A 23,603-nucleotide genomic window follows, 5' to 3' on the forward strand; every position below is an offset into this window, starting at 1 on the left:
CATGAAACAATCACTTGTGATGCTCCAAAAAGAAAAGTGTTGGCTTCGGAAAAACTGAACATAAAATGTTCAGATGCCATGCTCCAAGAATTGCTGGCAACGATCAAACATATACGTCGAGAGAAAGAGACGGGAAAGAAGGAAAAAGAAAACATGAAGCCTGAACATAAATTGTTAAAGGCCTACGCTGCACAAACCAAACAAGCGGCAAAGCCAACAAGGAGATTTCACATCACGGCTACGCAAGGAACTCTGGGTGAAAAAAAAAGAAAAGAAAAAAAGAAAATTTCTCATGCTTGGTCTAGAGTCTACAGTCATCTGCTCTTGACCTTCATCCACCCATTCGAATTGCTAGTCCTCGGCGAGTCCTTGCCATCAAAAAGACCGCCACCATTCTTGCTTCCCGCAGCCTTTGGATCAAACGCCCCGTTGCCCGCCAAGCCTTCGTCCTTCCATTCATCATCGCCAAGGACCTCCCAGTCGGGCGCGGGCGCGTCTCCGAGAAGCTTCCTCTTCAGCTTATCGGCGAGTTTCAAGGGATTGGGGAGCTTGAAGGACTTTACCAGTTGGGTTCCTTCTTCGCCGGCAAGGAAGTAGAAGGTTGAGCCATGAGCGAAGCGTCCAATCCAACTCGGACCGTCGTCGGCATCACTTCCTGGCGCGCCAATCGAGTACGGTTTGGCGGCGGCCGACGACTGGTTGTTCATCACAAGACTATACAAGTTCCGGCCCATGTTGCAAATGTCCTCAAAGGAGGTCCTGTCGCCAATGTTGACGCCCTGCGAACAGCAAAGCCAGGCAACGTCATACGCGAGCAATGTGGCGCCTTCGAGGAACAGGGAATAGGTGGAGGGATCCTCTTTGGACAGCTGCGTCAAAGGCTTGTCCACGTAGAGAGGTCGAGGTCGAGGGAGGCGGTTGGAAAAGGGTGTGTCGGAGAGGGGAGCGGCCATGAAGGTGCCGGGGAACGTGATATCGCCGTGGCGATAGGAGTTTTGGATGGTGAACATTGTTGGTCGGGGGTAGTCGCGGTGGGGGAGGGTGATCTCGGCAGGAAGGCGGATGGAAAGGTAATGGGAGACAAGGACGATTACATGGGCGATGTGGGAGAGGGAGGTGGATATGACCTCGGGCTCAAGGGCTGGGAATGAGTTAGCATGTTTCCTGATGCGGGTTTTGCTTTGGTTCTCTCTGGTTCTCCTCCTCTCTTCTCTGTTTGTGTCTTTATTCCTCTCCTGTCATTTTCTCCCTCTCTTTTCTCTTTCTTTCCTGTCATTTTTCCCCTCATTTCTGTTCTCATCTTCCTTCTCTTTTCATCATCTCCTCCAGTAAATAGCTCTCCTTTTTCCTTTTCTCTCTTGTCCTCTCTTCAAGTATATGGCTCTCTCTCTCTCTCTCTCTTCTCTCCTGTTCTTTCTCCAAGTATATAGCTCTCTTTTTTCCTTCTTCTCCTCTTGCTCGAGTATGTAGCTCTCTTTTCTCCTTGCTTCTCTTTTCACTTTCCATCTAGTACATAGCTCTCTTTTTTCCTTGCTTTTCTTCTGTTCATCTTCCATCGAGTAAATAACTCTCCTATTTCCTACCTTTTTATATAGACACGGACAGGGAAGGGAAGGGAAGGGAAGGGAAAGCGAAGAATCGGAGAGCAAAGGGAGGCTTGGGAAACATGGGGGAGACTCACAGTCCATAGAGGTCAGATCAACAATGGGAATCCTGCCGAGACTATATTCGTAGCGCCCTGTGATGCCTTTCTTCGCCACGCGTTTGAGACCGTAGAGCCGTACGGCCTCCGTACACAAAAAGGTCCGAGTAGACGCCGTATCCTCGGCGGTCTGCGACCATCGGAACCTGAGCATCTGAGTCGACTTCTCCACATCCTTGAGCTGCTTGGCTCTCCGCTCCGCCAGTCCGGCCGAGACGGAAGCCAGATCGGACCTCCGGCGGGCGAGCGCCGCCTTCCGGGCCTGGATCTCATCTCTGGCGGCCTTGATCTCGTCGCGCAGCTTATCGGCGGCGGCCAGGATCTCGTCCGTCTTGTGCTCCGCGGCCTCCTTGCGAGCGACGGCCTCGTCCCAGGTGTGCTTGCTTGGCCGGGAATCCTCCAGGATCTGGTTGATCTGCGCCTTGAGCGCGTCGCTCTCAAGCACGACTTGCAGGTGCCTCATGCGGCCGTCGTAGATCTTGTTCCGGGCGTCCACGGCGCACAAGAACGGCCGGCGCTGAGCGTCGTGCGGGCGGTGGCAGATGTCGCATTCCATGGTCGGGGGCTAGCTTGACGGTTTCTCGCCACGGGAAATTCCAGGATGCCGGCAAATTGAGAGCGTGGGGATTGATTTGTATGTAAGATGATGTATAGTAAGGTAGGGGAACAGTCAAGTCCTGGGTCCTGGGTATGTAGATGGCGGGATGCAGAGGCGGGATGTCGGCATGCAAGATGGGATGAAGATGTGACGTGAGGTTCCGAAAGAGGCTCCGAGACAAAGAGACGGCGGAAGATGCGAGCGAGCAGAGGCGATTTTACCTCTGGGTTTCGTTGGGCCGGTTTGTGTATAAAGCAGGGGCGTGTGGTGTGTTGAATGAGGGTAATAGAGAGAACAAAGAAGAAGAAGAAGAGAGAAAGAAAAAGAGAGAGAGATGTGATGGATGAACAGATGACTGCCTGCCTACATGGATGTCAAGGGCAGACGACGTCGAGCAAATGAGATCACGGGGTCGAGGCCGATAACGAGCTCGACTGCTGGAGCCTGGAGGCCCGGGCTAATACAAAGGGAGGCGGCTGCTGTGGCTCTCCACTGCTAGCGCCCTCTAGGTGGGAGCTGCCGCTGCCGTCAAGGCCTCCAGTGGCCTGCGTCCACTGTAACTGTCAAACCGGGACGAGCTGCAAGTCCAGTGCGCTGAACTTTTGCGCCCCGCCTACAATTGATTGAATACAAACATCCATTCATTGGCAGGCTGGTCATCCATCTGTCGTTCATCATTATCCGGTTCAATCAGACGTCGTCGAATGGACGCTTTTGCTGCCTGGAAAACAAACCTCTTGTTCATCCCAGCGTTCATTGTGAATCGCTCAGACTGACGTCGATTGCGGGAGTTGGCGGCATCTCTTCACTGGGCCGAGAGAGGTTGCGACATCGCTGCGCCGATTGCCAGCTCTGATTGATTCAACTCGAAACGGCTCCGGCCACACGCGCGCCCACTCTGGTGGCGGCCTCACAGAAACCGCCGCGACAAGAAACAAGCTTGCAAGTCGCCTCTCCGGACCGGCTGCGCCCTGATTCAAGTCTCTCCCTTCCAGCAACGACGAGAGCCAATACCGACGCTTCAAGCCCCCTTTTGCGCCCCCTTCGCAGCCACGCACGACGCCAAAGACACCGACGACAGGCGCAAGGATCATCACTGCAGCTCCACCACCCGCAGTAGAGCATCGTCAGCCTCTCCCCCCATGGCCTCATCAAACTCACCGAACGGCGCGGACCGCCTCCCCGTCTATGGGACGAAGGAGGATGCCAAGGACGAGACTGCCGTGCTGGACTTTGACCGGCCTCGCCAGCCACGGGTCCAGACGCCCGAGCCCGAGGAGCAGCATAACGGCGGGTTGACGCCCAATGGTCCCGGCATTCTTGGGCCCTTTGATTGGGATGATTTCGAGGCGCGGTACGAAAAGGCGCTGGTCGAAGCGGACGAGCAGGAGCGAGAAATTCTCAAAGAGGCGGAGAGCCTTGCCAAGGTTCGACATGCTGCTCCATTTCCAGAGACTTCATCGCAACGTCTTCTAACCAAGGTAATCGCTCTTATCTTATGCAGTATTTTCAAGTATGGTCTTCGGCTGCCTCTGCTTACGACGATGAGCGAGCGGTGAAGCGTCTGCAGACACGACAGCGGTTTGTCAATATCGCCGAAGAAAAGATGGCCCAGCGGCAACAGCATCGTGAGTATCATCAGCAATTCAGCATGCATTTTCCTCGATCCCAAGCTAACGATATAATAAGACGAAGAAGTCGTACGGGCGTTTGAGAGTGCATTGGCGCTGCTCCGGTCTACCTAGACTTGAGATGGCGATGGCCTGGTTCGCTCTGCACCACAACAGCCCAAAGCCCAGGGAACTGTCTGGCAAAAGCACAGCTAACTGGCTCTGTCCGGTCATTTCCTCCTCTTCTTTTAATTTTCATTTCCCTTTCCCCTTCCCTTTTCCACCTCTTTTCTGTGGCATACCTAGACATGGCGCCGAAGGCCGTGATTGACACCGTTGCTGGGCTGCGTTCTAGAGCACGTGACCCAGGACATCTCTTGACAAACCGCCCATTTCAGCAGGCTAGACGAACCATCCCTTAGCCCCTAGGAGCGCGTCACGATGTCGGCCATTGACGACCTTCCGTTCAAGATACCACACATAACAAGCGACGAGTTACTGGCATTTCAGCAAAGTCACTTCTCAAGCGAGGCGGCCGCTGAGTTTGGCCATACTTTTATAAGTCTTCCGCCGCAGGAGACCTTCGAGGCTCAACCATGCGAGGACTGGTGGGAGGAGGATGAAGATGACGACGGCCTTGGATACTACGAAGATGGCGTCAAGAGAACCCTGACGGACGAGCAGATTGCCATTTTTCGTCACTCTGAGCTTCGAGAGCTCCGCCGGCAACAGGAAAAGCAAGCCGGATCCAAAGCGCCAGAGCGGCCGCAAGATGCCTCTGCGAATGACCGAGGAACTGCCTCGCCACAGGACTCAGGCGGCGCTGTCGGCTCTCAAGGCAAGAAGAGGAAGAGGAAGAAGTCAAAGGCGGTCAAGCAAGAACCCAAGCCGGACTTGCGGAAGCGCACCTGGGATGTGGTCGAAGCAGGGCTCGATTCTCTCGATTACGACTGAAGTCGACCCGTCTGCAAAGCTCATGGGGCTTTGTTCTCTGTTTCATGACAAGCAGCCTGCTTGTTTCTGTGATAGCAGCAAGTCTTGCATCTCGAGCATGTTTGCAGCTTGATGCGATCCCATGGCAGCTCAAGAGGTAAGCACCTATTCATCTCGTCTCTCAACCCAGCCCTTAGCGCATCGTGATGAGAACAATTGTATCGTCATCCTTAGTCAGATCGCACGTGGAGGCCCGAAGAACCAATGACCAAACCTGGGGAGGGCCGACAATAGCGGCGTGACGAATCCTCTTAATCTTCTCTCTGAGACTTACGCGGTCTCTCTACTTGATTTGTTGATATCATCTGGCTGTGTCCCTTTGAGGCTAACGGGATGCTTTTGAGTTATTTAGGCAGTCTTGGTGATGTTTGGCAAGATACTCGGGATGGTGGTGGATGGTTGGACTGATGAATTGATGAGCGCTGATGACTTTCCGAGGCGACGGATGGGAACCATGGAATTGAATTGGCATGTTGCTGGATCGAAGGAATGGAGGGCGCTGCAACCCGTAAAGAGATACCCAAATAACGAAGCAAATGACTTGTAATTCGACGTGTCAACCTCTTCTTTTCTACCTAGTGAATGCCCCAGGTCTACTAGGTAGGAACATGTAGCCGGAGCTGAATCATCTTGCATTGCTGCCTCAGGACTCCCAGCCCGAGCTCGTTGACATGCGGCGATGGAGTTCAGGGTCTTGTTACAGAAGGGCTAGGTAGGTACAAGCTGTTAAGGTGCAGCCCCCAGCACCTAAAGGCACTTTTTCCTGACTCAGCGGGCTCCCAAACTCTGTTTGTCTCTGCTGGCCAGCAAAAAAAACCGGCTAAGCGATAAGCGCGGCGGCCAATGAGCGCCCGCAGCCGGCGCCAAACAGTGGAGCCGTGGCCCGGGCGGCACATCCCACCTCTGCAACTGATTCTCACGTCCCTCGTCGCCAGAAGTCTTGCCCAGCAGCCTCGCCCAGACGCATCGCCAGCATCGTTTCCTCGCCCCTCCCGCCGTCCTCCATCCGCCATCGCCGTCTGCGTCGCCGTCCCGCGACCGGAGACCTGCCAAGATGGCGCGCGTCTACGCCGACGTCAACCAGAACATGCCCCGCAGCTACTGGGACTACGACAGCGTCAACATCAGTGCGGAGATCCTGCCCTTGAATCCCATTGTTCCCAACATGCACGTGAGGAGGCCGCGGACTGACCATTGGGCGTTTCACAGGCTGGGGGGTTCTCGAGAACTACGAGGTCGTCCGCAAGATCGGTATGTGCTCCGTCGCGCCTCGTCCAAGCGCTTGCTCCGCTGCTCCTGTGCGCTTGTTTGCCGGGCATCAGTCCAGGGAGGGACGCGTGGTTAACCCGGGATCTGCGCAACTCTAGGCCGTGGTAAATACTCCGAGGTGTTCGAAGGCATCAACGTCGTCAACTACCAGAAGTGTGTTGTCAAGGTCCTCAAGCCCGTCAAGAAGAAGAAGATCAAGAGGGAGATCAAGATCCTGCAGAACTTGGCCGGCGGGCCCAACGTTGTTGCGCTGCTGGATGTCGTTAGGGACTCCCAGGTCAGTGCCTGACATGCCATCCCCTCTGGGGGTTTTTTTTTTCCCTGTGTCGTGAGCTGACGAAGAAACGCGGAACTTGCGTTTGGCGTGTCACAGAGCAAGACGCCCTCCCTCATCTTCGAATATGTCAACAACACCGACTTTCGAAGCCTGTACCCCAAGTTCAACGACTTGGATGTGCGATTCTACATTCTCGAGCTGCTCAAGGCCCTGGACTACTGCCACAGCAAGGGAATCATGCACCGAGACGTCAAACCTCATAACGTTATGATCGACCATGAGAACAGAAAGGTACCGTCGCGCTGCCACCCCTGGCTGTCTCACAATATTCGGGCTGTGAACCACCGCTGACTTGACATGATAAGCTTCGTCTGATCGACTGGGGTCTGGCCGAGTTCTACCACCCTGGGACCGAGTACAATGTACGCGTGGCTTCTCGTTATTTCAAGGGCCCTGAACTGCTCGTCGACTTCCAGGAATACGACTACAGCCTCGACATGTGGAGTCTCGGCGCCATGTTCGCCTCCATGATCTTCCGCAAAGAGCCCTTCTTCCACGGCAACAGTAACTCTGATCAGCTGGTTAAGATCGCAAAGGTTCTTGGCACGGATGACCTCTTTGACTACCTCGACAAGTACGAGATCGAATTGGACCAACAGTATGACGACATCCTGGGACGCTTCCAGAAGAAGCCTTGGCACAGCTTTGTCACGTCGGAGAACCAGCGGTTTGTCTCCAACGAAGCCATCGATTTCCTCGACAAGCTGCTGCGTTACGATCATCAGGTTCGCAAAATCCCTACAGTTGATCTTCGTGAGGACATGTTTCTAACCTGCTGTTCACAGGAGCGTCTCACGGCAAAGGAGGCTCAGGCCCACCCTTACTTCGACCCTGTTCGGGATCCTGAAGTTTTCAAGCAAAACTTGATTGGTGCTAATGGAGGTCCTTACAAGACATCATGAGACCGTGATGCGTCTTTTTCCATTTCCTCTGTCTCTAATCTCGCGAGTATCTCGTTTCCATCTGCTTTCCCCCCTGCCCCCTATCAAGCCACTCAAACAATTGCCTCTCCCAGACAACGTTAGCTATTCCGGCCGTGCTGCCTCAGGGGGCTCATGCGCTTTCTTCACAGACGAAATAGTGCAAGGAGGGATACGTCGTGGAGCAAAGAATGAGGGGGGCCCTTGAAGAAAGAAAGAAAAAAAAAACAAAGAAAAGACAAGATGAACGGCAAGAATCTACATGTCATGCGTGCGGAAGTGTGACCAACAATATTGGGTGCTGGATATGAGAAAGAAAGCAAGCGGTTAGGAAATGACTACAGCGAAAAAAGAAACTCCAATCCCCGCTCTCTCCCCCCAACTCATCCCTCGCCCCTCCCCCCCTTTCAATTTCTTTCACCAGTTCTTATGATATCTGGGACCCCGATCTCACTCAGATCAGTCCCGTCGGCTCGGACAGCATTCAATCAGTCGGTCTACGGCGTTTCGGGGAATATCGGGGGGCATATGAACGAACTCGGAGTGGCGAGGCTGGGAAGGAAGGAGAGGGAAGCGAAATCCAACAAATCCATGGTCTTTTACGCGCTTCTCGGTTTTATGGCTTGGAACACCGTTTTGCTTTTTATGCGTGGGTAGCTATTATGAGGTAGCGGGTAATACATTGCCATTTTACACTGCCTTTCCTATCTCTTGTAGATTTCCCCTTTTTGCAGTCAGCAGGAGAAGGGGAGAAGATTGATGAAAGAGAAATACCAATCCCGAGATGTTGCTCCATTGTTGCCCGACCAGTTTGCCTCTTCCATAATTTTTGTTACCAACTATTGATTCTCTCCTCAACTCATCATACTCGCGTATATGACTCTATCGTACTACCCTTCCCCTTACAAACAAGTAAAGCAGAAGTCCCGTCCACATCTATACCCATCTACCCCACAAGCCCTCAGCGTGCCCCCAGGCGTCTTGACGAGACTCCCAGGGCTGACAGGCTCCGAGGGCCGTTTCTTCACAGGCGTGTGATACACCTCGCGGGTGCGGGAGCTGGACCTCCATACCTTGCGCGCCGTCGACTGCGCCACGGAACTCTGCAGCTTGGGCATCGCGGCCAGGTTGCGGCCCAGCTCATCAATCTCCTCGTCCTCCTCTTCCTCGTCGTCGGATAGCAGAGACAGGATTGAGTGGCGGGAGGAAGGGACTTTGAGGCGGCGCTTGGGGCGGCGGGGGGTTTGGGGAGGTCTGCTCAGGGAGGGTAGAGGTTCGTCGGGTTCAGCTGCGAAAGCGCGTTTCAAGGGGCTTTTTGTGGGAGATTTGAATGGAGATTGTGGCGCGCGTTTTGTGGGAGACTGCGAAGACGGTCGAGCTACCGCTTCCGGAGGCGAGACTGTTCGTTTGCTGGACGACGAAGGTGCCGGCTCATCATGCGGAGAAGCTTTGACGGGAGAGGAAGGTTCGATGTGAGAGGAGTCATCGCACGTCTCGTAGGAGCTGTCTTCAATGACGGTAGGCAGGGCTGTAGCCTTCGCCGGCTGTTTCGACTGGGCGATTTCTGCGGAGAGTTGCTCGACGACGGGGCTGACGGGCTTCTTGGACTGGCGTCTCTTCCGCCTAGAGGCCGTGGGCTTCGGGATGTCTTCATTGACGCGCGCACATGGGCTTGAAGATGGAACAGCCTCAAGCTGGTGCCTGGCTTCGTCAGGTGCGGCATCTGGCGGCTGAGGCGTGTCGTCTAGGGACACGTTGAGAGTGATTCGGGATAGGAAGCGAGTGGGAGAAGAGGACAATGGAGCCACGCCGCTGGAGTCTTCAGTCGGAGCGTCAAGATGCCGCATGCTGCTCCGACTCGCCGTGGGTGACACGTCTGTTGGGGCATCCGCCTTACGTCTGCGTTTCTTGCTAGAATGATTCGGCCGCTCTTCTTTACTAACATCTGACGAAGAGAGCTCAATATGCGCTTGAGCCCTGACGTTGCGAATCTCTCGTAATGGGAGTACGTCCTCGTGCCTGTTCTTCGGGGTCGATTTCCTTGGCTTGGACAGACTTGTAGGGGCCTCGTCGTCGGACAAGAGGCATCCAGAATTGGTAGTCTTGAAGGGGAATCCAGCTGGCGCCTGCGTATGGCGATGCTCCGCGATATCAGGATCGCGAATATGGGGTCCGTGTGAAGTCGGCAAGTCCTTCAGAGGAGTTGGAACCCGCCTTTGCTTCTCTTCTTTTTCTGCTTCACCCCCTTCATCCGAGTTCTTTTCCGCTTCCACCACATCCTCTGCTTCATCTTCTCCCTCTACTTCTTCCTCTTTCTCTTCCCCCTGTTCTTCCTCTTCCTCGTCATCGTCTTCGGCGGCCGAGTCCGGGATACACTCATGCTCCGACCCTGTCAGGGCGGCCTGGCCTTCATTTTCTGAATCGCCCCCAGTGCTACTCTCCTCTTCCACATGTGCATCGTCGCCGCTTGTCTGCGATTCTGAGGCAGGAAGCAACGTGGCTTGCTTTTCTGCCTTTTGCTCTGCCAGGGCTTGAGCCCAAGGAATCTTGTTCAAGTATTCTACCTGCTTTCTCATTCGTCCAGAGCGTCTGCAGCCGTTTCCTTCCTCAGCGAGCTCAAGGGCTGTTGTCGTTGGGGCTGATTCCTTTGCTTTGAGTGCATTGATTCTCGATTGTTCCTTTGGTTCTCGACTGGAGGGCTTTCTCGATATCCCAGGAGGTTGGACCAGGTTCTCGTCTCTCGTAGGTCCTTCGTCCGCCCTCTGTTTTCTCTTTCTGCTTCTCCTTGTGCTTTGAGCGGACTTGTAGCCGCTGTCACTTGAGGTCCCCTCTCCTCCCTTTTCCTCAGCCTCCTTTTCGGCTGGGTTGTTGGACGGACGTGAATCACCGGTACGCGCAGAAGCTTCTATTGGGTTCTCTCCGGATCTCTTCCCCATCAGAATCTCGTCCTCATCCTCTTCATCCTCCTCAGCATCTCCTCTGCCATCATCCACCTGTTCGTTCAGCTTGGCAGAGGGGGGCAATAGTGGATGCTTGAGAATCTTTCTCCTCCTCGGAAGCAAATGCTTTCCAAACGTGGCGGCAAACGCAGATGGAAGAGGTTCTTCGTCGTCGGCTCGAAACCTCGATCCAGGCGCCCAGATCGAGCTCTTGCCGCTCCGCGCAGGGAATTGGTAGCGACTAGGCTTGAGTGGTAATTGCTCGCTCGGTGGCCGTTGGACTGCGAACAGATCGGGTCGATCCCACAGAGGGTCAGAATTTTGGCCAGGGAATCCCCAGGGTTCTGAAGCGAACGGTGATCTGTCGAAGGAAAATGGCGAAGAAGCAAATGGCAGCTCTGTAGGGGGCTCAAAGTGCAAGGGACTTGCAGTCTGCATGCCAAACGGCGAGGCTCGGGCGAGCAATGAGTTCCTCGACGACGACCCCAAGACCAAGGCCGTTGAATGTGAGTCGCGAGTTGCCTGGCGACCCTGTATTATGCGGTCCTCGTCGTCGTCATCGTCCGCATCGTTGCCACTATGCGCTCCCTCTCTTGCAAAGTCGGCAGGTTTCGCCTTCTCTCCCGCCTCCTCTTTGTACTCTTCCTCGTCGTCATAGAGATCTTCCAGCAGGATGCCTTCGTCCTCATCATCCTCTCCATCCGTCAGGTCGCCTCGTAGGCCGTCTCCGACGTCCCCTTCGTCTCGCATATTGCGCACATGGCCGTTGTTCACCACAATCTCGCCCGTCACAAGATCGATCTCATCGCCAATGCCCTCGAAGTCGCGCCCGTACTTTTCAAAGATATGCGCCATGGTTGCTTGGAACCGCTGGTCGGCATAGGCTCTCTCGACAGAGAGCTTGTAATCGGGGTCTCGCTTAGCCTCAACCTCGAATGGCCGAAAGGCGAGCTCGTCGTCGTCTTCGTCGGCATTGTCCTTGTCCAGCAGCAGCTGGCTCCTGCGACGGCGCTTTGCTGGCGGTTCCATGGCTGTACCGTAATCTCGAAAGTGTCGATGCTGGTGTAAAAGCTACAGAGAGAAAAGAGAAGTATTGACAATTGATATTGAAAGAATGCTGAGGCAGAGTTGGCTCTCAGCACTGCAGACTGCCGACCAATCCGACAGGCCTGGAGCTGTGAGAATGTGCGAAAATGCAACAGGTTGAACCTTGCAACAAAAGATCAGGTTGGTTGCGGGAGCAACGGGGGTGCGACAGGGATTGAGGGACGGCGAGGACTGGAGCTTCGCGTCGCGATCCATGGATCTTTAGGTGGCTGCGCGTTAAGTGGCTGCACCACCTGCGCTCCGCTGCCGGAGCAGCCTAGCGCTGGACAAGCTGGAAATACAGCGCTGCCAGTCCGCTAGCCATCCATACTTACAGGGGGGAGCTCCCTGTTTGGAGCTCTGTAAGCTTGCCTGTGCCGCCAGGTTGAACACAAATGGAACCTGTGTTGAGTGGGGGCTGGCAGGCTCCTTTATGGCGTCACAAGATACCGTATGTACCAGACTGGATGTACTCGTACAGCCATTCATTGCATCTCCATCTCCATACCACTGCTTTGGACTCAACTTCCACCAAACCTTCCACCTCAACTCACGACCAAGTTCCTCCAGAGAGCACAATCACATTCACTAGCGACTCTCCAAACCTCTCTTTGTTTCTCTCTCTCTCTATCTAGTCCCTCTTCATCTAGCTACCTCATCCGATCGGCAACCAGGGCATGCGGGGAGGACTCTTCGACCTTCAACCAAGCCTCCTCCTCCTCCTCCTTCCATCTCCCGTGCCTTCACGATGCACTGCCAAAAGTGCCGCCAGCCGCTGAGGCTCGACAACTCTCTCGACGACCTCAACCCAGCCGCATACGATCTTCTCGTCTGTAAGTACTGCTGATCTTGCTATCGCTGAATGTACACGCAGTTGCTCATCACCGTGTCGTACAGCAGCAACGTCATCTCCCCAAACAGCCATCAAGCCCTCGAGCGCGCAACCGTCAGCGCTCCAAGCACAGGAGCAATCGCGAAAGTCTCTCTACGACAAAGTCTCCCAGAATGCTGGCGCGCCGACATTCAAGCGGTACCGTGGCGGCCAGCCCCGCGATAATACCATGTCGTTCATCTACCTCACCGAGTCGCAGGTTGGGCATCCTCTGCCGCCTCAGCAGCAGCAAAAGGAACGTGCAATGATTCCTCCACGCCGACGAGCCTCTAGCACCAATGGCGCCCCAGAAGACGAGCCCCAGGCAGACATGGGGCATGACATAGACAAAATCAACAGGCTTTTCGAAATCTTGTCCGCCAGGTCCGACATCGATCACCCGGTCTGTGTGGATTGCACCGAGCTGCTGGTGGAAGGCCTCCAGAAGAAGCTCGATGCTGCATCCAAGGAGAGGGACGCCTATGTTCAGCACCTCAAAGACGTACAGAGCAACCAGCCGAGTGAAGAGGACGTCAAAGCCTGGAAGGAAGCCCTGAAAAAGGCAGAGAAGGACAAAACCGCTGCGATGGACGAGCTAAAGAAACTAGAAGCCGAGAAGGATGCCCTGGATGACGAGATTTGGGCATTAGAGGAAGAGTCACGCCAGCTGGACAAGGAGGAGGAGAAGTTTTGGAGGGAGAGAAACGCCTTTGCCGCCAAGATGGCAGAATTCCAGGCCGAGCGTGACAGCGTCAATGCGAAGTATAACAATGACTCGCAGCTGCTGGAGAAGCTACAACGGTCCAACGTCTACAACGACACGTTTTGCATCAGCCACGATGGAAGCTTTGCTACCATCAACGGCCTGCGCCTCGGCAGGCTCTCCAACAAGCCCGTCGATTGGCCTGAAGTCAATGCCGCTTGGGGTCATGCGCTGCTCCTGCTCGTGACAGTCGCCGATAAGCTCGGATATAAGTTCCAGGGCTACGACCCAGTGCCTTTGGGAAGCACTTCTAAGATCATCCGGTACGAGGTCCCCAACCCGGCATCCAGCAGGCTTGGTGGGAGACCGATGCACGCACCCCCAAAGAAGCACGTTTTAGAGTTGTACAGCTCAGGAGACATGCCGCTCGGGCTCACCTTCATGCACCGCAAGTTCGACACTGCCATGGTTGCTTTTCTCGAGCTAGTCCGCCAGCTAGGAGTCTTTGTTCAACAGCAAACAGAGTCGACGGGCGTCCCATTGACCCTTCCGTACAAGATTGAGGGAGACAAGATAGGGGAAACTAGCATCAAGCTCGGTATTGCACAGGACGATGGATGGACCAAGGCATGCAAACTCACACTTACGTGCTGCAAGTTTCTGCTTGCCCACGCCAGTAATGTTACTTCGATTGCGAGAAACGGTGCCTAGAGCAATGAGACGAGGAATGGGGTTCCATGGCATCGGGTCATGCTGTTATGGGAGAGCCATTCACTCACACTTCACCAACATCCTTGCATCGGGATATCGCGGGTATGTGGCCTGTCTTGTTGTATCCTCGAATTATTTTGTCTTGTTACTGCCGTCTTACGCTCATCGAATGTCCGCTTGACGCGCTAATATCATGAGCCAGGCACAGTCAGCTCTGCCAAGCGGTTTGCGACAGCCAAGCGGCATATGGCAGACACAGCGGCGAGAAAGGCACAACTAATGGAGCGTCACGCATCGAGCCGCTTCCCCCTTTGATAGAAGTAAGGACGGCATCTCTATCAACAATCAGTCTTACAGGAAGCGGATATCCTAATTTCATAGTCACGGGGGCGAAGATCTTCCTCGCACAGCAACTCCACGCCGCACGACTGGTCTCCGTCGCCAATCGCCAGGTCAACATAGCGATTTATGTGGTCTGACGGCGCTCCATTCCCTCAGGATGTTTGTGAGATGCTCCTTCAGCCCCCTCAGGTGGGCGGCTGCATGAGAAGTAACAACACAGCACTGGGTTGGACCAACGAGGGATGCAGTTCTCAGCCTCTTACAGGCTTCCCCTCCGCTCAACGCGCACCCCGCCGGCACTCTCCCACACTGCAAGCCTGCTGTGATGGTCCGGCGATTGTCGTGCATAAGGCCTAGTCCTGATTGATGATCGCATGGCATCGGTTGCTTTCTGCGGGCTGAGCGTCAGGCAGACAGCCTCACTAGCCTGGCTAGGCTGCGATCAGGAGCTGCTGCCTTGGAGCAACCCCATGGGTAACACATTACATACCGTACACTTCCTGCCTCAGTGGCCAACATCTAGTCCGATGAGCTGGGAGTCCTGGTGGTTATAAAGGCGCCTGTCTGTCCGCTACTCTTGAGCCAAATACTCTGTTCGATCCCGTTCCACTTCTTCCTGTGTATCCCAAATTCGCCCATCTACTCCGTCCCGTGCTTTGCTTTTTCACATTGGTCTTTACAACTCCTGTTTGTGTGCTACCGCGTGAACCTCACTCATGGCCGGCCGTCGCATCGTTCGGGACTACGAACCTCGTATACCCTTGAGCCGAGGTGACTCTCGTGAGGACAGCATGAGCGATGGCTTCGAGGAGCTGGGACCGCGCAGCATGCTGCCCAATCCGCGACTTCTCAAGTATGCCGTCGACGGCGAGGTGCCTGACGTTCTCTACACCCTCAATCATGTTTCCCAGACTAGACGCTTTCTTGGACGTAAGATGCGATCCTCTCCTCACACGAATGAACCCACTGCTGATCGCTTGACTGGCAGGCCAACGAAGCTCCAAGCCATTTGAGAACGTGACTTCTTATGAGATCAAACGCGATGAATCCGATGAAGAGGGCGAACTTGTCAAGAAACCTGTCTTCGAGATCGTCACCACCGTCTGCATTGAGGGCAGGCCTGATGATGGCAGGCGCATCGTCCATCCCCGTCGAGGACACCCTCAGATGGAGCGTCCCATTACATCTGCCTTTGACAACGTCGATTACCGAAGTGACGGTTATTACACCGAGGAAGAGCAGTACTATGACCCGCCGGGGACTCCACAGGCCGAGACTCCCCTGATGGTCATCTACTCGGAGTACCTCATCAACGCCCTTCGAGCCGTCGTTCGATACTACCCAAACCTCAATCTCGACGGCAAGACTGTTCAGATCACCGCACCCTACCGCGTGCTGTATCATCACCGCCAGGAGCTGTCCGAGTACCGCGAAAACCAGCCTGCTGGACACAGCGCCGAATATGCTGAGACGACCAACCATCACATCGACGTTCTTCTCAAGTTCCTCGATGAGAGCCTCAAGGACGAGATCAGTAAGGAAGAGGAGCGTCACCAGCTCGAGACGCCTACAGCCACTTTTGAGCATTTCTGGCTGCTTCTCAAGCCCGGCGAGGTCATCTACACCAAGAAACACGACATCTGGACACCATTCGTTATCAGCAGTGTCGGTGTTGGCAATCGTTCCCACGGCAACCTTGACAATTACCGGATCAGCTGCTGGCTGCTGGAGTCCAACGGCGTCAAAGTCGGTCGGTTCATGGAGAGCTACGTTGTCACGCCATGGCCGGGTGAGCAAGCTATAAGCTCCCTGTCGGTCATTCCTGCAAAGTTCTGGAAAGAAGATCTTGCTGCTCAGGGTAATCGCACGATGCGTGAGAAGCTCGTCGAGGAAGGCAAGCTATACTGGGAGCTTCTGAAGCGACCTACTTACATGGAGTATGATGGTCTCCTTGTCAACTCGGGCTCCGGCAGCAGACTGCCCGGCGGCCCGACTGGCTTCATGAACGGCCGTGTGATTTGCGATGCTTCTGGGTTCGACAAATACTACGACTCAGCCCCTGATGTGGAGGGCAGGCGATATCCTCTTCCCGGTCGCCGCCGTGTGACCCAAGGCGTTCCGAACAAAGACTTCCTTCCTCAGAACCTCCCTAGATGCGGCTGCGCTGTCTGTGACGAGGGGCGAGTCATGGAGAACGATGGGCCGTATGTCGGCTTCGAGGATCTCGATCCTCTCTGCGACGCGCCTCCCAGCAACGACCTCTTTTTCTACGTTCTCAGCAAGACAATCCCCGGCTTCATCCTAGGCACTCGCCGCTGGGGAAACCTGCACGTCGCTAATCTCAGCCCCGTCAAGCCCGACAAGGAGGCCTTCAAGTATCTCGTCCTGGACGATGACATTAAGATGACCGTGAGAGCCCTCATCGGCCAATACACCACTGGAGTCGACGGTCAGGTCGCTCCTTGGGGCAACGACTTTATCCGCAACAAGGGCGAGGGCCGCATCTTCCTGCTGCACGGAGCTCCAGGTATGATATATCCACAATCTCTCGGGAAGTGCAGAAGACGTAGCTAACAGTGAACGCAGGCGTGGGCAAGACGTGTACCGCCGAGTGTATTGCCGAGCTGACCAACCGGCCGCTCATTGCGCTCACGAGCGGCGATCTGAGCGTCGACGCATTCCGTGTCGAGTCCAACCTCAACTACTTCCTGGAGCTGGGCCAGCGCTACGGAGCCCTGGTGCTGCTCGACGAGGCCGACGTCTACCTCGAGCGCCGCCGTGCGAAGAACATCTCGCGCAACGGCCTCGTCTCTGTCTTCCTCCGCGCGCTGGAGTACTACCGCGGCGTCCTCTTCCTCACCACCAACCGCGTGCGCTCCTTTGACACCGCCTTCCTCAGCCGCATCCACGTCGCGCTGCACTACAAGAACCTCGGCGACGAGGAGCGCGAGCGCATCTGGACTCACAACTTTGACCGTCTGGACCGCGACTCCCGCGGCAAGATCCGCGTCGCCATGGCGGCTCGCGAGTTCGTCTGGTCCAGCCAGGAGGTCCGCGCGCTCAAGTGGAACGGACGTGAGATTCGCAACGCCATGCAGACGGCGCTGGCGCTGGCCGAGAGCGACTCCAATGAGGAGGGGCTGCAGACAATCACCATTGGCGAGAAGCATATCCGCGCCGTGGTCAAGATGAGCAAGGGCTTCAAGGACTACATTAAGTCGGTTGTGCCTGCGGGCTCGGATGATGTCGACTACGATGGTGATAGTGATGACGCGGATGCTAATTGACGGGAGTGAATGACCAATTCAGGGTCTACTGATTTGGGTCTACTTAGTAAAGACTGTTCACGGGTTTGTCGGATTGAAGATGCGATGGAGAAGCAATGGCAACTCCATTCCCCCCTTTCCGCTGTGGGATTGGGGAATTCACGACTTTATGCAAGAATGTTATCCAGTACTACTCAGATAGTTTATCACTACCAATGATGAGACACGATATCATGACCATTCAGAATCTTCTTTTGAGTATTCTATCCAGTGAGTTTGCAGCGCTTTCACCGCTGACTGTGTGTGTAGTATGTAATACCAAAGGACGAAAGAAACCAATTCAAGCAAAGGCACGATACAAACAATCAACCAATATTCATCGCTTCTGTTACCCCCCCATCCCGTATAACTTTTCGCTCGTTTCCGACCCCTGAAGCCCCCCAGCACCTTATTTCCCCAGAATCGTCTCGCGCAGCTTATCCTTCTCACCACTGCTCTCGCACATATCCCTGAAAACACCCCCTTCCTTCTCCCACAGCTCCTTGGGCGTCCCAAACTCCGCCACGGCACCCTCGCTGAGAACGAGAATGCGGTCAAAGTCGGCAATCGTGCTGAGACGGTGCGCAATCACAATGAGCGTGCTGTCCGTAAACTCCTCGCGGATGCTGCGCTGGATGAGCGTATCGGTGGCCATGTCGACGGCTGAAGTGGCCTCGTCGAGCACCATGATCTTGGGTCGTGATACAATGGCCCGAGCCATGCAGAGGAGCTGGCGCTGGCCTTGGGATAGATTGCCTCCAGACTCGGCGATGCCACTCGAGAGGTCGCGGAAGATGTTGACGTTGGCTGGGGACGCGGTTGAGCCAGCAGCGGACGATGGCTCGTTAGCAGGTGTCGCCGGCTGCGAGTCGACCAGGTGAACGCGGTGGAGCGACTCGCGGAGCTCCTCGTCAGTGCGCTCGTTGAACGGGTCGAGGTTGCTCCTGATGGTTCCGGAAAACAATACAGGGTCCTGGGGGAGGTTTACACATTAGCAGTCTGCATTGAGAATGTCCATCCTATATGAAACTTACCTGTGGAATGATGGCCAATCTTGACCGCAGGCTGTGAAGGTCAATCTTGGAGATGTCCACGCCATCAATCAAGATGGTGCCAGAACGAGCCTCCAGGAAACGGAAGAGGGCCAGAGTCAGCGATGACTTTCCAGCGCCGGTACGGCCAATAACGCCAACCCGCTCGTTGTTCTTCACATTGAATGATACACCCTTCAGGACGGCCGGTAGATCTTCCGCGTACCCAACAACAAGGTCCTTGACCTCGATGTCTCCTGATGTGGGCCAGGCTGCGGGGGGCTTCTCGCCATCCAGCGGCTCCGTCTGGAGGTCTGCGTATTCAATGACACGCTCTGTAGCATTCATGTCCAGTTCCAGGCTGGTGTAGCTCCAGAGAGTCATCAGAATGTTTCCAGAGAGGTCCACAGCAAACGCCAAAGTAAAGCCAGCCATGGAGGCGTCGATATACGGAGACAAGGCAACAACGACGCCAACGATGGAGGTGAATGTAGTGCCGATCAAAGCCATGCGAAAGCTCATCCACCTATTGAACAGACTGCCATATATACTCACGGCATCCCAGGCGTCAAGATGGCCGTGCATACGTTCCACATATACTTGGGTCTTCTGATAGGCTCGGAGTGTCGCTACGCCCGACAATGTCGCGTTGAACTGCTCAAAGACGGGCGACTTGGAGGTGCTTTCGAGCCGCTTCATCGGTCTGGCACCAGCCATGTACTGTTTAGCAACAGCGACGGCGAAGAATACCAGAACGAAAGCCATGGGGAGGATATAAGGTGAAACGAGAGTGGCAGCAATGCAGACGCCGACCAGGCCGAGACCACGCCAAAGCAAGAGTCCGAAGTCCATGTTGATGCGGTTGTCGATGATGTCGAAGTCGGCCGTAAGACGGTTGAGAATGCGGCCAACGGGAACCGTGTCAAGCCAACGCAGTGGAGTTCGTAGGACAGTGAAGAGAATCAGGTTGAACAGGGTCCTGCTGGCCCTGATGCTCATGATGAAGGACCAGATGAAGCGCAGCGTCCCCACGAATGCGCTGGCGCCCGAGAGAGCGACATAGATCAACAAGTAGTAGGACAGGTTGTGCTCCTTCGACTCGGTGCCCAGCAGGCCGGAAGCAACATGGAAAGGGCCGTGTTGGAAAGACAAGCTGTATGCGATTCCATGCTTCTGCTCCGCTTCGAATGCATGCAAGCCACCGGCTTGCTCTTCAGTTCCTTCTGTCCAGATCTTGACCCACCAATTCCGAGCGAGATTTCCAGCCTCAAAGCTGGAGAACAGGAGGGCGAGCACAATCCAGAAGAGCCAGCCACCGCTATGCTGGAGATAGGTCAGGTAGATCCGGCTCTTGACCTTTCCCTTGTCGCGAGTTTCCTTCTCGACGAAGTCTTTGGCGACCTGATCTTTGGCTGGTTCTGCTTCGGCGGTGCTTTCGCTGGATTCTCCATCAGCACCAGCAACGGAGGCCTCTTCAGAGTTGACGGCCGTTGAGGCCTCAGCGGCTGCCTCTTCCTGCTGAATCTCCTCCTGCGTTTGTTCATTGGTCTTGATTCTTTCCAGGATGCCGTCCTCAGCAAGCTCGGATGTCAGGCCAGCGTGCAGGACAGTGCCTTCGCCAAGTTCAACCAGGTACTTTGCTTTGGACTCAACCAGTGCCACATGATGCGTGACCAAGATTCGTGTGCGCCCCTCGCAGATGTCGCCGCTGATGCACTTTTCGAAAATGTGTCGACCAACATGAGCGTCAACAGCGCTGAAGATGTCGTCCATGACCAGGATCTCGGCGCGTGAGTAGATGGCCCGGGCCAAGGTAACTCTCCATTTCTGACCGCCGCTGAGGTTGATTCCATTTGCTCCAAGTTCAGTCTTGTCGCCATCAGCCAAGATCTCGAGGTCCTTCTTCAGTGCGCAGGTTTCAATAACCTTTCGGTATCGAGCTTCGATATATGGGAGGCCGAAAAGAATGTTGTCTCGGAAAGATGCGCTCTCAAGCCAAGGTGTCTGGGCCACATATGCAACGGAGCCAGGAAGAATCCAGTTTCCTGGATGAGCCTTGTGATCATTTCGGTCAAGTGCTGATACGGTAGGGGGTGTGTAAATGGTGCCTTCGAGAAGATCGACTTCGCCAAGGACAGCGGATAGCAGCAGACTCTTTCCAGTACCCGTTTTTCCTGATATAACAGAAAGCTCTCCGGCGGGGAACGACAGGTTGACATTCTTGAGAATAAAGCGCTCTTCGTCGGGAGTTTCGACATCAACCGGCCACGAGATGGTGGCATTGTCGAAAGCAACATCCGGGCCATCAGACACAACTTTCTTCATTTCAGGGCCGCTAAGGTATTTGTCAATTCGCCGAATCGACACAAGCGTATCGACGGAAGCTGTAAGAAGCTCGGGAAGGGCTGAAAGAGTGGCTTCCAGGCTCTTGAAGATGCTGATGCTGACAAAGGCAACCGACGCCGACAGATTACCGTGCAACAGGGCGTAGACGGCCAGCGAGGCAGCCGCGAGGAAGATTGGGCTGATTACCCAGCAAGCAAACAGCACAGAGTCGGCCATAAATGTCTTCTTCAGAGTCGCCAGCTCTTGCTCTCTGGCTTCCTGGATACGCTTCTCCCACTGATCCTCCAGAGCCGAGAACTTGATTTGACGGATACCCAACAGCGCCTCGTTGACAATGGCAAGCTTGGCATCACGGTTCTTCATGAGCTTGGCTTGGTACTTCATGTAAAACTTGGTGGCGTATGTGTTGACCGGCATGACGAGAGCCCAGGCCAGAATTCCGGCAGCAAAAGGCAAGAAACCGATCAAGCCAAGAAGAAACCCGCAGTATACAAACAGGTTCGCCAAACTGCTAATGATGAAAAATTGGTAGGAGGCGAGGTTAGAGACGTGGCGAACATCAACGCCAACGAGGTTGACAATGGCCTGGCGAGACTTGAGAACGGTGTCTTCTTCATCGGGCTTCTTCGTGTCGTCACTTTCGGCGGCATCTCCGTCCGGCTTTGGCGTTTCTTTCTCTGCCATTTTGACGTTTTTGCGCTTCAAGGACTTTTCAAAGACAAGCGCTGAAAGCTGGCCGCGGAGAGGAATGGATGTCTTGTACATGGCGAACCAGTTGACCCATCCTTGCAGCCACTGTATAGGGGGTATAAGTCAGCTTGTGTTCTCCGGAGACTTGGTGAGGATTGTTTGTTTGTTCGTACCTGAGAAAACAATGAGAATACGGCAAGGGAAATGATGTATGCCAGTATCTGACCCATTGGGCGTTCCCCTGAACCAGAGCTCCGCTCCAAGAGCTCAATCACGCGCAGCATAGCCCAAAACGGCCCCAGGCCGACAAATGAGCGAGCAATTGTGACAACCCATTGGAGGACAAAGAGAGGTAGATAAGCCCTCAGAAGTTTCTTCAGAAGCGTGCCCTCGAACTTGAAGTTGTTCCACGCCTCGACCAAGTCACGGGCTCTGAAGTTGTGATCCGGTCCCGGAATGTCCTTTTCATCCAGATCGCCCTTTTTTGACGCCAGCGCTACCAGGGGCTTTCCCCAAGACCAAGTGAATCGGCTCAGAACAGAGGTCGTGAATTGGGCATCTACCGGTCTGTCATTGTAGAAGACGACGGGTCGTCGCGGGATCGAGATGTTTGCGAACAGCAATGGGACCGCGACCGCGAAGCTGACCAATCGAAGAACGAAAATAGGGTCATCCTTTGCAGCACCAATCTGCACAGCGTGGAGCGACTGGAGGAGGAGGATCAAGATGCTGATGAATGTCGAGATGAATGCCCAAATGCCGAGGTCATGGGACTTGACAGGGGCTCGGTGAGCAAAGATGCAGACGGCCTGGATCACAATGGCACCCTTCAAAGAGCTGTTAGCCACTTTGCGACTCAACTGCGCTAATTGGTATTGCGAGAAGGACTGGACATACAAGAGCAGCAGTTGCCAGCCAATTGGGAATCAAGAGGTCGTCTTGATCGGAATGGAGAGTAGACAAGCTGGAGAGGGCCAGGGATGGGCCGAATGCCGCCAAAGACGAGACAAGGATAGCAATTTTGGGCCACTTGTTGGAAAACGAAGCAACAGCCTCGGGCGTACTCGTGCCATCGACATCCTGGTAGAAATTGTCCTTGGGGGTTCGGTTGCGGATCTGGTGAAGAAGAGCAAAGACAGCTGGCAGAGTCGAGAGTCCAACAATGGCCGCCCCGGCAATGGAGGATGGCAGCACCAAATAGCCCAGGGGGTCCTGTTTGGCGATGGCGTCGAGCACCAGCTGGTGAGGCATCACGGCGAGAAACGCTCGCCGGCGCACCGGTTGGAGCTCAAGGCGATGAGTCTGGTGCAGTCTACTGAAGCCGATAGCAGTAGCAATTCACGGGTGTCGTCAGTGGGAGCATCGATGAGCACGCGGGAGAAACGGAGCAGTCTGAGGGCCTCTCTATTTCACAGCCCAGGAGAGGACGCAAATGATGATGAACAGAATTTGGCCACGGCGATGGAGAAGTAAGAGGGAAGATCAAATGAATAAAAATGAATCAAAGGCAAAAAGATGCGTCGTAGTTATCAGAGTCCAGTCGGTTCGCGTCACGGGAGGCCAAAGCGGTTTATCGCAGGAGCGCCATGCCGTCTCCCCAAGCCTGCGATATCCACAGCACCCGCAGGCTAGCAGATGCAACGTCGAATCCTCCAAGCTTGCAAGCTGCTTCAGTGCTGCATGTCCCGGGATACCCCGGCCGGATGGCGCATCTCAGGCGCGTTAGAAGCAGCAGAGGCAGCCGTTCTCCGTGGTTCCGCTCCGTTGCTACCTAGGTAGTGGTACTCGTAGTGATACGGTAGTATCTGGCTCTGCTGGGGAGGTGTGGATGTAGGGACTTGTGTGTGTCGGAGCCTCGCCGTTGGTTCGATCAGGATAGCGTGGCATGCGCCTTTGGGTGCGGCCAGCCAGAAGGAGCTTGGGCAAGGGTCCAGGCGCTTGTCTGGCCAGGAAATAGCTGCACTTTTGATAGGCCCAAGGGCGGATGTCGTTCGACCGTGCCTTGGAAGAAGAAGCAAGGAGGAGCATCACCAAGCTGTGACCTGTGATTGCCGAAAGCAGCTCTCGAGGTTGACCTACCTTAGCAAGGTGCTTGCAATAGGTACCTAGATACATGTGCCCTGTGCCTCAGGCTGCCACCACTGATTACT

The 23,603-nt window shown here is 54.9% G+C and overlaps 7 protein-coding genes across 7 annotated transcripts; 4 read left to right on the forward strand and 3 right to left on the reverse strand.

Annotated features, from left to right (window-relative positions):
- Nucleotides 1-314: 314 nt before the first annotated feature.
- Nucleotides 315-2,502, reverse strand: TRIREDRAFT_79501 (uncharacterized protein; the record flags this gene model as incomplete). The annotated part of the gene is made up of 2 exons (XM_006966803.1): nucleotides 1,682-2,502; nucleotides 315-1,141 (listed from the first exon to the last, which is right to left on the reverse strand). The coding sequence occupies exons 1-2, from the start codon at nucleotides 2,256-2,258 to the stop codon at nucleotides 315-317; spliced, it is 1,404 nt and encodes a 467-aa protein (XP_006966865.1). The 5' UTR covers nucleotides 2,259-2,502.
- A 940-nt stretch (nucleotides 2,503-3,442) lies between these two features.
- TRIREDRAFT_109004 (uncharacterized protein) lies at nucleotides 3,443-4,864 on the forward strand (the record flags this gene model as incomplete). Its single annotated transcript, XM_006966700.1, has 4 exons — nucleotides 3,443-3,727; nucleotides 3,805-3,928; nucleotides 3,990-4,000; nucleotides 4,421-4,864. The coding sequence occupies 4 exons, from the start codon at nucleotides 3,443-3,445 to the stop codon at nucleotides 4,862-4,864; spliced, it is 864 nt and encodes a 287-aa protein (XP_006966762.1).
- Nucleotides 4,865-5,887: 1,023 nt separating this feature from the next.
- kc2a (alpha subunit of casein kinase) lies at nucleotides 5,888-7,411 on the forward strand (the record flags this gene model as incomplete). Its single annotated transcript, XM_006966701.1, has 6 exons — nucleotides 5,888-6,030; nucleotides 6,113-6,154; nucleotides 6,271-6,449; nucleotides 6,546-6,740; nucleotides 6,815-7,234; nucleotides 7,295-7,411. The coding sequence occupies exons 1-6, from the start codon at nucleotides 5,958-5,960 to the stop codon at nucleotides 7,409-7,411; spliced, it is 1,026 nt and encodes a 341-aa protein (XP_006966763.1). The 5' UTR covers nucleotides 5,888-5,957.
- Nucleotides 7,412-8,331: 920 nt separating this feature from the next.
- On the reverse strand, nucleotides 8,332-11,397 carry TRIREDRAFT_109007 (uncharacterized protein; the record flags this gene model as incomplete). The annotated part of the gene is made up of 1 exon (XM_006966804.1): nucleotides 8,332-11,397. One exon carries the CDS (start codon nucleotides 11,395-11,397, stop codon nucleotides 8,332-8,334), a length of 3,066 nt encoding a protein of 1,021 aa, XP_006966866.1.
- A 567-nt stretch (nucleotides 11,398-11,964) lies between these two features.
- On the forward strand, nucleotides 11,965-13,739 carry TRIREDRAFT_22731 (uncharacterized protein; the record flags this gene model as incomplete). Its single annotated transcript, XM_006966647.1, has 2 exons — nucleotides 11,965-12,287; nucleotides 12,352-13,739. The coding sequence occupies exons 1-2, from the start codon at nucleotides 12,203-12,205 to the stop codon at nucleotides 13,737-13,739; spliced, it is 1,473 nt and encodes a 490-aa protein (XP_006966709.1). The 5' UTR covers nucleotides 11,965-12,202.
- Nucleotides 13,740-14,872: 1,133 nt separating this feature from the next.
- On the forward strand, nucleotides 14,873-17,368 carry TRIREDRAFT_64710 (uncharacterized protein; the record flags this gene model as incomplete). Its single annotated transcript, XM_006966702.1, has 3 exons — nucleotides 14,873-15,011; nucleotides 15,070-16,608; nucleotides 16,668-17,368. The coding sequence occupies 3 exons, from the start codon at nucleotides 14,873-14,875 to the stop codon at nucleotides 17,366-17,368; spliced, it is 2,379 nt and encodes a 792-aa protein (XP_006966764.1).
- A 280-nt stretch (nucleotides 17,369-17,648) lies between these two features.
- TRIREDRAFT_79510 (uncharacterized protein) lies at nucleotides 17,649-22,704 on the reverse strand (the record flags this gene model as incomplete). Its single annotated transcript, XM_006966805.1, has 4 exons — nucleotides 17,649-18,359; nucleotides 18,421-21,558; nucleotides 21,627-22,262; nucleotides 22,315-22,704. 4 exons carry the CDS (start codon nucleotides 22,702-22,704, stop codon nucleotides 17,796-17,798), a joined length of 4,728 nt encoding a protein of 1,575 aa, XP_006966867.1. The 3' UTR covers nucleotides 17,649-17,795.
- Between the last annotated feature and the right edge of the window lie 899 nt (nucleotides 22,705-23,603).

This window comes from Trichoderma reesei (genome assembly GCF_000167675.1).
Source record: "Trichoderma reesei QM6a unplaced genomic scaffold TRIREscaffold_14, whole genome shotgun sequence".
NCBI classification, from domain to species: Eukaryota; Fungi; Ascomycota; class Sordariomycetes; order Hypocreales; family Hypocreaceae; genus Trichoderma; species Trichoderma reesei.